The following is a 12,303-nucleotide window of genomic DNA, read 5'->3' on the forward strand; positions in this document are numbered from 1 at the left end:
TTGTTTTTCTCATTATCTACCCTGGACTTGCCGCCAAAAGTGGGGGCTGTGTCTAGGGGGCGGGCATCTCCACTAGCTGGAGTGCCCTGGGGCATTGTAACACGAAGCCTGAGCCTTTGAGGCTCACTGCTAGGTGTTACAGTTCCTGCAGGGGGGAGGTGTGAAGCACCTCCACCCAGAGCAGGCTTTTGTTTCTGTCCTCAGAGAGCACAAAGGCCCTCACCACATGGGGTCACAAACTTGTCTCTCAGGAGCAGACTGACACAGACCAGTCAGTCCTGCACTGAACAATTGGGTAAAATACAGGGGTCATCTCTAAGATGCCCTCTGTGTGCATTTTTTAATAAATCCAACACTGGCATCAGTGTGGGTTTATAATTCTGAGAAGTTTGATACCAAACTTCCCAGTATTCAGTGTAGCCATTATGAAGTTGTGGAGTTAGTTTTTGACAAACTCCCAGACCATATACTTAATATGGCCACACTGTACTTACAATGTCTAAGAATAGACTTAGACACTATAGGGGCATATTGCTCATGCAGCTATGCCCTCACCTGTGGTATAGTGCGCCCTGCCTTAGGGCTGTAAGGCCTGCTAGAGGGGTGACTTACCTATGCCACAGGCAGTATTTTGTGTGCATGGCACCCTGAGTGGGATGCCATGTAAACTTTGCCTTTTTCTCCCCACCAACACACACAATCTGCAATGGCAGTGTGCATGTGTTAGGTGAGGGGTCCTTAAGGGTGGCACAACACACGCTGCAGCCCTTAGAGACCTTCCCTGGTCACAGGGCCCTTGGTACCACTGGTACCTTTTACAAGGGACTTATCTGTGTGCCAGGGGTGTGCCAATTGTGGAAGCAATGGTACATTTTTAGTGAAAGAACACTGGTGCTGGGGCCTGGTTAGCAGGGACCCAGCACACTTCTCAGTCAAGTCAGCATCAGTATCAGGCAATAAGTGGGGGGTAATTGCAACAGGGAGCCATTTCCTTACACCCATCCTCAAGGGAGTCCCTAAATAGCCCTAAAAGGGGGTTTAGTCACCTAGTAAGGTGACCACCTATCAGGAGGGGCTGTGAAGTCACCTGCCTGACTTGGCCACTCAGATGCTCCCAGATGCCTCTGCCCATCTCGGTTTCAAGATGGCAGAATAAATTGGCCACCTGGAGGGGCACTGGGCACCACCCCTGGGGTGGTGATGGACAGGGGAATGGTTGCTCCCATTTACTTTGTCAAGTTTTGCGCCAGAGCAGGGACCAGGGGTCCCTGGACTGGTGCAAATCGGTTAATGCAGGGAGGGCACCAAATGTGCCCTTTAAAGCATAGCGGTGGCTTGGGGAGGCTACCTCTCCCAACCCATGTAACACCTGTTCCCAAGGGAGAGGGTGTTACCTCCCTCCCTCAGAGGAAATCCTTTGTTATGCCTTCCTCTGCCTGAGCTGGTCAAGCAGCAGGAGGACATGCTGGTTTGAAAACCCCAGAAGACTAGCAAGGGCTGTACTTGGGGTCCTCTAAGGAGCCTCCAGAGGGCACGGAATCATACAACTTATACTGGTAATATTTCTGGGGTATGATTCCGTGCCCAGGTTCGGAGTTACCATTATGTAGCAGGACACAGTAGTGACCTGTGTTCAGTACACAGGTAAAATGGCTTCCCAGCACTTATGAAGTCCAGTGTAATGGAACTGGAGTTCGTAGGGGCACCTCTGCTTATGCAGGAGTGCCCTGACACACAGGAACCTGCATCCTGCCATCTGGGCTAGGAGGGCCTACCATAAGGGTGACTTACAGTGACCTGGTGCATGCTACAGGCTTCAATGGCAGGACTGCAGACACATTTTGCATGGGCCCCCATGTGTGGCACAATACATGCTGCAGCCCATGGTGAACCCTTGGTGCTCCAATGCCCTGGGTACCTTCATACCATAAACTAGGGACTTATAAGGGGGCACGAGTAGGCGAATTGTGGAGTGTGTAATGTCCTAGGCAACCAAATTTAGAGGGAGATAGCACAATCACTGGGGTCTTGGTTTGCAGGTGTGTGTGTGTGTGTATATCAGATCACACACATATACATTATATCAGATACACACACATATCAGATATATAACAACAAACAGATCAGACCTGAGAGAGCACGATTTAAATGCTTTGTGACAAGGTCTTTTATCAAAATATTTTACCTCTAAAGCTAGTTGTTGCACCTTTCCAGCTCCATGGACCCTCAAGAGGGAGAATAGCAACTTAAAGTGTCCTAAACATTCAGTCTCAGAACCTATAGAAGGAAACAAATGAGAGGTTAATGTATGTGTTTATAAAATCAAGCAGGCATAATTTTGCTTTAGTACAACGCCATCAATGTTAAATTCGACCAACACTGAGTCTTCACATCTCTGTTGGAAATTATTAAGGCTTCTTTGTGATTTAAAATTGTGCACTGATTACTGTTGGATTTAATGATGCCACAGGCTTACTACAACGCTGCAAGGCACCAAACATGTAGGTGTGAGGAATAAGTATGTAAAGGAGAACACTAGTAAGTAATGTGTTATTTTAATGAACACTCTATCCCAGAGTTCTCATTTAGGAATACTCCCATAGCAATAGTGAATACAGGAGAACGTTCCAAGGATTACAGGAGAGACACTTCAGACCACAAAATGCTGCAAACTGCTCAGACAAAACAAGTAACGCTCTTTGCATTAGATTGAAGGTTTTAGTTCTAGGTGAGCGTTTAAAGCAAAGACCAAATTACTGACTAAAAGAACTGTGACAGACATGTTCACAAAAGAACAGTAGTAACTGCCATACCACTTCTGTAGGAGCCTTATGAGCCAAGGTGCAACACACCACGAAGCAAAGCATGACATCACAAGATCATCTGCTTTTTTCCTAATATGCTACTTTTAGGACCATTAGAAAACCGTGGGAAAGTGGAGTATCAATTCTGAGTTTACTCAGTCTTTTCACACTGAAACTCAGAGGCCCCTAAAGGTCAACGAATGAAACAATCTTTCCCTCTTTGAATTGTGAAAAGCAGGCAGAGGAGTTTCATTCTTTCAGCAGAAAACAGAATTGAACCATTTTATCTAAAAAGGAGCCTGTGCACGTAGTTTTATGGAAGGGACATGTAGCTCTCTCAATGATAAAGTTTTCAAAATCAATAAATGTAGTGTATTTGACTGTGCAGGCTCAAACAGTGATATCATTGGGAAATTGAGAACTAGATTGCGGTTTTGCTACGTTATAGTGAAATCTCCCTAGGAAAATAAATACTGGCTTACCCTGAGAAACCTCCTCAACACTGAGAAAGATAAAAGGTGAACATATGGAAAATGTCACTTACCAATGTACATCTGTTCGTGGCATGTTCCGTTGCAGATTCACATGCTATGCACAGGTCCTGCCATCTAGTGTTGGGCTCAGAGTGTTACAAGTTGTTTTTCTTCGAAGAAGTCTTTTTGAGTCACAGGACCGAGTGACTTCTCCTTTTCGGCTCCATTGCGCATGGGCATCGACTCCATCTTAGATTATTTTCCCGCAGAGGGAAAGGTAGGAGTGATAGAGTGTAAAGAGAGAGATGTCCATGCAATGGAATAGAGATGTATCTACAAGTTTAAATAAAGGAATGTTTATATACATATGTACAAATTTTAATTATTACTTAAACGGCTACAGGCTCCCGGGGAGGAGGGACGGCGCATGTGAATCTGCAGCGGAACATGCCTCGAACAGATGTATACTGGGTAAGTGACATTTTCCGTTCAGTGGCATGTGTAGCTGCATATACATATGCTATGCATAGAGCACAAAGCAGTAATCCTCCCCTAAGCGGTGGTCAGCCTGTAGGAGTTGAAGTTGTCTGGAATTATGTTCTTAGAACAGCCTGTCCTACTGCGGCTTGTTGTGTTGGTAACACATCTACACAGTAATGCTTGGTAAAAGTATGAGATGTGGACCAAGTGGCTGCCTTACAAATTTCTGTCATTGCTAAGTTTCCCAGAAAAGCCATTGTTGCTCCCTTTTTTCTAGTGGAGTGTGCCTATGGCGTAATGAGTAGTTGTCTTTTAGCTTTCAAGTAACAAGTTTGTATACATTTCACTATCCATCTGGCTATGCCTTGTTTGGATATAGGATTACCAGTATGGGGTTTTTGGAATGCGACAAACAACTGTTTAGTTTTACGAAATGATTTTGTTCTGTCGATGTAATACATTAGAGCTCTTTTAATATCTAATGTATGCAGTGTTCTTTCTGCCACTGAGTCTGGCTGTGGGAAGAAGACTGGGAGTTCCACTGTTTGGTTTAAATGAAACAGTGACATGACTTTTCTTAGGGCTTGTGCGGAGTACCACTTTATGTTTGTGTACCTACATAAAGGGTTCTTCAATACTGAATGCTTGTGTTTCACTAACTCTTCATAATGAAGTGATTGGCACTAGAAATGCTACTTTCCAAGTTAAGAATTGGATCTGATAAGAGTGCATGGGTTCAAATGGTGGACCCATGTGTCGTGTAAGTAGAATGTTAAGATTCCAAGAGGGTACTGGTGGAGTTCTTGGAGGTATGATTCGTTTTAGGCCCTCCATGAAGGCTTTAATGACTGGTACCCTAAATAGGGATTTGGTCTGTTTATTTTGCAAATAAGCAGAAATTGCTGTGAGATGTATTTTGATGGATGAAAAAGCTAGATTTGCTTTTTGTAGGTGGAGTAAATAACCTACGATGTCTTGTATGGACGCATCCAATGGTGTTATGTGTTTTGCTTGACAGAAAACACATCTTTTCCATTTGTTAGCATAAAACTGCCTGGTGGTAGGTTTAATGATTTCCATACACTCTGGTGGAAGATTTACATAGCCAAACTCTAAGATTTCAGGAGCCAGATTGCTAGATTGAGCATCGCTGGATTGGGGTGTCGTATCTGCTGTTTGTGTTGAATCAGCAGATCTGGCCTGTTTGTGAGTTTGACGTGTGGTACTATTGACAGGTCTAGCAGTGTGGTGTACCATGGTTGGCGTGCCCACGTTGGTGCTATAAGTATGAGTTTGTTTTGATGCAGTTTGTTGACCAAAAATGGAATGAGTGGGAGAGAGGGGAAAAGCGTTGATCCATAGAGCATTGCCCTTGGACTGAGGGTGTGGGTACCTGGACGCCAAGTTTTGGCATTTTGCGTTGTGGTTGGTGGCAAACAGATCTATGTCTGGTGTCCCCCACTGACGAAAGTACTTGTGGAGAACCTGGGGGTGAATTTCCCACTCGTGAGTTTGCTGGTGATCTCGACTGAGGTTGTCTGCTAACTGATTGTGAATCCCTGGAATGTATTGAGCTATCAGGTGAATGTTGTTGTGAACTGCCCAATGCCAACATTTTTGTGCTAGGAGGCAAAGTTGTGATGAGTGGGTTCCTCCTTGTTTGTTTAAGTAGTACATTGTGGTCATATTGTCTTCTTGCTCACAAACACATTCTTGTCAGAACAGAGGTTGAAAGGCTCTTAGTGCTAGAGAGACTGCTAGCAGTTCTAAGTGATTTATGTGTTGCTGCTTCTGTTTGCTGTCCCATTGTCCCTGAATATTGTGATTGTTGAGGTGTGCTCCCCATCCAATCATCAATCCATTTATTGTGAGAATGGCGTGAGGCACAGGGTCTTGAGAAGGCTGCCCTTTGTTTAAATTTGTGGGATTCCACCACTGAAGCGAATAGTTTGTTTGGCGGTCTATCAACACTAGATCTTGGGGATGACCCTGTGCCTGCGACCACTGTTTTGCAAGGCACTGTTGTAAGGGCCGCATGTGTAACCGTGCGTTTGGGACAATCGTGATGCATGATGCCACCATGCCTAGGAGTTTCATGACAAAACGGACAGTGTAGTGCTGATTTGGCTGGATTTTTGGCAACATGGTGTGGAACGATTGCACTCTTTGTGGGCTTGGACTTGCAAGCGTCTTTTGAGTATTGAGTGTAGCTCCTAGGTCCTGCTGAATTTGCGATGGTTGCAGGTGTGATTTTTGGTACTTTATCGAGAACCCTAGTGTGTGTAGGGTATCTATTACATAACGTAATTAACGTGATGTTGACACTGTTTTTGAGTGTTGGCTTTTATTAGCCAATCGTCGAGATATGGAAATACATGCATATGTTGTCTCCTTATGTATGCTGCTACTACGGCAAGGCATTTTGTAAAGACTCTGGGGGCTGTTATTATCCCGAAGGGTAATACCCTGAATTGGTAATGTTTTTCCTGTATAACAAACCTGAGGTATTTTCTTTGAGCTGGATGGATGGGTATGTGGAAATGCACATCTTTTAAATCCAGTGTTGACATAAATTCTCCCTGTTGCAGCAATGGGACTACATCTTGTAGTGTCACCATGTGAAAGTGTTCTGATCCGATGTAGAGGTTGAGAGTCCTGAGATCTAATATTGGCCTTAGCGTTTTGTCTTTCTTGGGAATAAGGAAGTACAGGGAGTAAACCCCTGTTCCTTTTTGATGATGCGGCACTAGTTCTATGGCTTGTTTGAGCAATAGTGCCTGTACCTCTGTTTGTAACATTGCAAGATGTTGCAATGAAAGTTTGTGCGCTTTTGGGGGAATGTCCGGAGGAAACTGTATGAACTCTATGCAGTAACCATGTTGGATAATGGATAGTACCCATGTGTCTGTTGTGATGTCCAACCATTGCTCGTGGAACATTTTCAGTCTTCCTCCCACAGGGGAAGTGGGTTGAGGGAAGGTGATGACAAAGTCACTGTTTGTTGTTAGTGGCTTGCTTTGAGGATTGGAATTTTCCCCTAGACTTGGGAAATTGTCCTCTGCAGGATCCCCGAAATCCCCTTTTTTTATATTGTGTTTAGTATGAAGGCTTGGATTGTGAGGTGGATGGCTCGGAGTGCTGTTGCCTGAAGCCTCCCCTATATTGAGGCTTCTGAAATGTGCCTCTGTATTGGGATGAATAAAGCGCTCCTATCGCTTTAGCAGTGTCGGCATCTTTTTTCATTTTATCTATGGCTGTGTCCACCTGTGTGCCAAATAATTGCTGTTGGTTAAAAGGCATGTTGAGGACAGCCTGTTGGATTTCAGGTTTAAAACCTGATGATCTGAGCCATGCATGCTGCCTAATGGTAACTGCTGTATTTATGGTTCTTGCGGCTGTATCAGCTGAGTCTAGCGCTGATCTTATCTGGTTATTTGTTATCGCCTGTCCCTCCTCTACTACCTGCTGAGCTCTCTTTTGGTGTTCCTTGGTGAGATGTTGAATAATGTCCTTCATCTCATCCCAATGAGCCCTATCGTATCTAGCGAGGAGGGCCTGTGAATTAGCTATGCGCCACTGATTGGCTGCTTGTGATGCCACACTTTTACCTGCAGCATAACATTTTTTGCTTTCCTTATCTGGAGGGGTACCTCTCCAGAGGATTGCAAGTTAGCTCTTTTCCTCGCTGCGCTGACCACTACTGAATCGGGGACAGCTGTTGTGTAATATACACTGGGTCTGAGGGTGGTGGTTTGTACTTTTTGTCTACCCTTGGGGTTATAGATCTTCCTTTAACCGGCTCCTGGAATATCTGCTAGGCATGTTTGAGCATACCTGGGAGCATGGTAGGCTTTGGTATGTGGCGTGTGTTGAGGACAATGTATTGAATAAAAAGTCGTCCTCTAGTGGTCCTGTATGCATGTTTACGTTGTGGAAAGCTGCTGCCCTAGCTAAAACTTGTGTATACGAGGTGCTATCCTCAGGTGGAGAGGGCTTAGATGGGTAGCACTCTGGGCTGTTGTTCTGATACAGGGTCATCATAAAGATCCAATGGATCTGTGTCCTGATGTGACTGCATAGTGTGTGTATGAGACTGTGCAGTGAGTGTAGCAGGTGGAGAGACAGTTCGTTGAGGAGTGTGAGGAGGAGACTGGTGAGGAGAAAACTGGCGAGGCGGAGATTTCTCTCTTGGCACTTTAGCTGATCAGTGTCCAAACATCCATGGAAGGCCAGTTTTCTTTTAATTTTGAGGGGAGGTGCTGTGAGGATCTTGCCGGTGTCCTTGTGGATCTGTATCCTGGCTTGTCTGTCATCAAAATCCTCCATTTGTTGTAGCTCTTCCTCAAACCTATGGCTTTCTTTAAGCTGTTTCGAAAGTCCATGCTCCTCTGTGTAGGACTGTCTTTTCGGCTCCAAAGCCGGTTTCTTCGGCACCGAAGTGCCCTGGGTGGTAGTTGGCCTCGGTTCTGAAAGTGACTTTCGGGGTCTCGACTCGATGGGTCAGTGCCGTATGGTTTCGGAGCCTGTATCTCGACTCAAGTCTGAAGACTTCGAAGTGGGTGTGGCCTTTTTCGGTGCCGAAGGTGTTACTTGGTCACTGCTCAATTTTTTACGGGTGGAGCCATGGCCTTCCGGCAGTGGCGTCCCTGAGGCCTTGTGTTTGCTCTGGGTCTGGGTCGGGGCAAGTGTACTCACATGCTGGCCCGCTGTCGGTCGACGTTGGATTAGTCGGAATCGGAACCTTGAACGGAGATGGCAGTGTGAATCATCTCCTCTTCTTCCGCGTCGAGGCGTTCGGTGCTCTTGGACACCATCTGTAACCTTCTCGCTCTTCGGTCTCGCAAGGTCTTTTTGGAACGGAAGGATCTGCAGGCTTCACAAGTATCCTCTCGGTGATCTGGAGAAAAACACAGATTACAGACCCGATGTTGATCTGTGTAGGGATACTTGGCGTGGCACCGAGGGCAGAATCTGAACGGGGTCCGGTCCATGAGGCTTCGACGCTTCTTGCGGTCGTGCCGACCAGGCCCAAGTTAGGCGCGGGTGCGGGTGCCCCTGCGAAGAAAAACAACTTGTAACACTCAGAGCCCAACACTAGATGGCAGGACCTGTGCATAGCATGTGTATCTGCAGCTACAAATGCCACCAAACATATATATATATATATATATATATATATATATATATATATATATATATATATGGAAATGTCACTAACCCAGTGTACATCTGTTCGTGGCATGTAGTGCTGCAGATTCACATGCTGTGTGTTATTCCGCTTGGAGTGTTACAAGTTGTTTTTCTTCGAAGAAGTCTTTTCGGAGTCACTGGATCGAGTGACTCCTCCTCTCGGTCATACGGCGCATGGGCATCGACTCCGTTGTTAGATTGTGTTATCGCAAAAGGGTGTAGGAAGGAGTGATAGAGTGTAATAATATAAATGTTGTATAGAAATAGTAAGTAAAAACAGATGTCCATGCAAATGTAAATGTATATACATATGTAAAAATTATAAAAACTGCAACGACTACAGGCTTCCGGGGAGGAGGGAGGGTGCATGTGAATCTGCAGCACTACATGCCACGAACAGATGTACACTGGGTAAGTGACATTTTCAGTTCGATGGCATGTGTAGCTGCAGATACACATGCTATGCATAGACTACAAAGCAGTTACTCTCCCCAAGAAATGCGGTGGCTAGCCTGTAGGAGTTGGAGTTGTTTGAAATAATGTTCTTAAGACAGCTTGACCAACATTGGCTTGTTGCTTTGAAAATACATCTGCACAGTAATGCTTTCTAAATGTATATGGTGTAGACCATGTGGCAGCTTTACGTTTGTCTGCCATTGGCATGTTTCCTAAAAATGCCATAGATGTACCTTTTTTCCTAGTGGAATGTGCTTTAGGTGTGATTAAAAGTTGTCTTTTTGCCTTAATGTATCATGTTTGTATACATTTAACAATCCATCTCGTAATCCTTGTTTAGAGATAGGATTCACATGATGTGGTTGCTGAAAAGCAACGAAAAGCTGTTTTATTTTTCTGAATTCTTTTGTTCTATCCACGTAGTATATTATAGCTCTTAAGATCAAGAGTGTGAAGAGCTCTTTCTGCAATTTGAATCTGGCTGTGGGAAGAAGACTGGCAATTCCACCGTTTGGTTTATGTGAAAAGGTGATACAACTTTTGGCAGAAATTTTGGATTAGTTCTAAGTACAACTTTATGTTTGTGTACTTGGAAAAAAGGTTCTTCAAGAGTGAATGCTTGTATTTCACTAACTCTTTGTAATGAAGTAATGGCCACTAGGAAAGCAACTTTCCAGGTTAAGAATTTAATCTCACAGGAATGCATGGTTTCAAAAGATTGGTCCATCAGTCTTGTGAGTACAATATTGAGATTCCAAGCAGGAACAGGTGGTGTTCTAGGTGGAATAATATGTTTTAGTCCTTCCATGAAGGCTTTTATAACTGGGACTCTAAAGAGTGAGGTATGTTGTTTAGTCTGCAAATATCCTGATATGGCAGTAAGATTAATTTTATTAGATGAGAAAGCTAAATTTGAGTTCTGTAAATGAAGAAGGTAGCATACAATATCTTGTATTGATGCTGTAACTGGGTCAGTATTTTTAGACTGACAGTAATAAACAAATCGTTTCCATTAGTTAGCACAGAATTGCCTAGTTGTCGGCTTGCGTGCTTTTTTTGAGAACTTCTATGCATTCTAATGGAAGTTGTAAGTATCCAAATTCTATGACTTCAGGAGCCAAATCGCAAAGTTGAGGGCACTGGGATTTGGATGTCTGATTGGTTCTTTGTTTTGTGTTAACAAATCCGGTCTGTTTAGAAGTTTGTAGTGAGGTACTACTGACAGGTCTAGGAGTGTTGTGTACCAATGTTGACGTGCCCACGCTGGTGCTATGAGTATCATGGTGAGAGAGGTTTGACAGAGTTTTACCAATCAGAAATGGAAGTAGTGGGAGGGGGGGAAAAGCATAAGCAAATATCCCTGACCAGTTGATCCATAGAGCACTGCCCTTGGACAGAGGGTGTAAGTGTCTGGATGCAAAGTTTTGGCATTTTGCGTTTTCGGTTGTTGCGAATAGGTCTATTTCTGGTGTCCCCCACTTTTGAAAGTACTGATGAATACCTGAGAGAGAATCTCCCATTCGTGTATCTGTTGGATGTGTTCTGCTAAGGAGAACTGCCAGCTGATTGGGTATTCATAGGATGTATTCTGCTAGTAGATGAATGTGATTGTGAATTGCCCATTTCCATATTGTTTGGACTAGAAGGGACAGTTGAGATGAATGTGCCCAGTCTTGTTTCTTTAGGTAATACACGGTCGTCATATTGTCTGTTTTATCAAAACAGTCTTGTGTTTGAGAAGTGGCTGAAACGCTTTTAGGGCAAGGAACACAGCTAATAATTCTAAATGGTTTATGTGATAATTTAGCTGTTTTGAGTCCCATTTCACTTAAATGGTAAGGTTGTTGAGATGAGCTCCCCAACCTGTCATTGATGCATCTGTTATTGTGGTCTGAGGCACAGGGTCTTGAAATGACCGCCCCTTCATTAAATTGATGAGATTCCACCATTGAAGGGACCTGTGTGTTTGGTGGTCTAACACTAGATCTTGTAATTGACCCCGTGCTTGAGACCATTGCTGTGAGAGGCACTGTTGTAGTATTCTCATGTTTGATGCCATCATTCCCGATAGTTTCATGATAACTCTTACAGTGTATTGTTGATTTGGCTGCATTTGTGGTTTGAGATTTTGGAAAGCTTGTATCCTTTGTGGATTTGGATAGGCTAAGGCTTTTTGTGTATTGAGAATAGCACCTAGGTAAGATTGCACCTGTGCTGGCTGAAGATGGGATTTTTGGTGGTTGAGAGTGAACTCTAGTGTATGTAGGGTCTCTATTGTGTGTTGAGTATGTTGTTGACATTGTATAAAATTGCTTGATTTTATTAGCCAATCGTCTAGATAAGGAAAGACATGTATGTGTTGTCTTCTTAGGTAAGCTGCTACTAACTCTAGACATGTTGTAAATACTCTTGGAGCTGATTGTTATGCTGAATGGCAGAACTTTGAATTGGTAATGTTTTCCTGCTATCACAAATCTGAGATATTTTCTGTGAGCTGGGTGGATGGGTATATGGAAATACGCATCCTTGAGATATAATGCAGTCATGTAATCTTGTTTTTGTAGTAGTGGAATGACGTCCTGCAGAGTTAACATGTGAAAGTGTTCGGACAGGATATATAGATTTAGGGATCTGAGGTCTAGGATGGGTCTGAGAGTGCCATCCTTTTGGGGAGTGAGGAAGTATAGTGAGTATACTCCTGTTCCTTGTTCGGAATGTGGGGCCAATTCTATTGCCTGTTGTACCTCTTGTTGTAAAAGAGCATTGTGTTCTGGGGACAATTTGTGATAACGTGGAGGAATCTTTCGAGGGGTAGAAATCAATTCTAGGCAATAGCCATTGCGGATAATTGACAATACCCATTGGTCTGTGGCAATATTTTGACACTGGGAGTGGAATTG

General features: G+C 44.0%; 1 protein-coding gene across 2 annotated transcripts in view; it reads right to left on the minus strand.

Moving 5' to 3' along the window:
- DNAJC13 (DnaJ heat shock protein family (Hsp40) member C13) overlaps positions 1-12,303 on the minus strand; it is an 876,382-nt gene that overhangs the window by 155,133 nt on the left and 708,946 nt on the right. For both annotated transcript variants that reach the window (XM_069211911.1, XM_069211910.1), the window contains one exon: positions 2,186-2,277. In XM_069211911.1, coding sequence (XP_069068012.1) covers positions 2,186-2,277 — 92 coding nt within the window. The remainder of the gene's footprint in view (positions 1-2,185; positions 2,278-12,303) is intronic.

Source organism: Pleurodeles waltl, chromosome 10 (genome assembly GCF_031143425.1).
Source record: "Pleurodeles waltl isolate 20211129_DDA chromosome 10, aPleWal1.hap1.20221129, whole genome shotgun sequence".
Taxonomy (NCBI): domain Eukaryota; kingdom Metazoa; phylum Chordata; class Amphibia; order Caudata; family Salamandridae; genus Pleurodeles; species Pleurodeles waltl.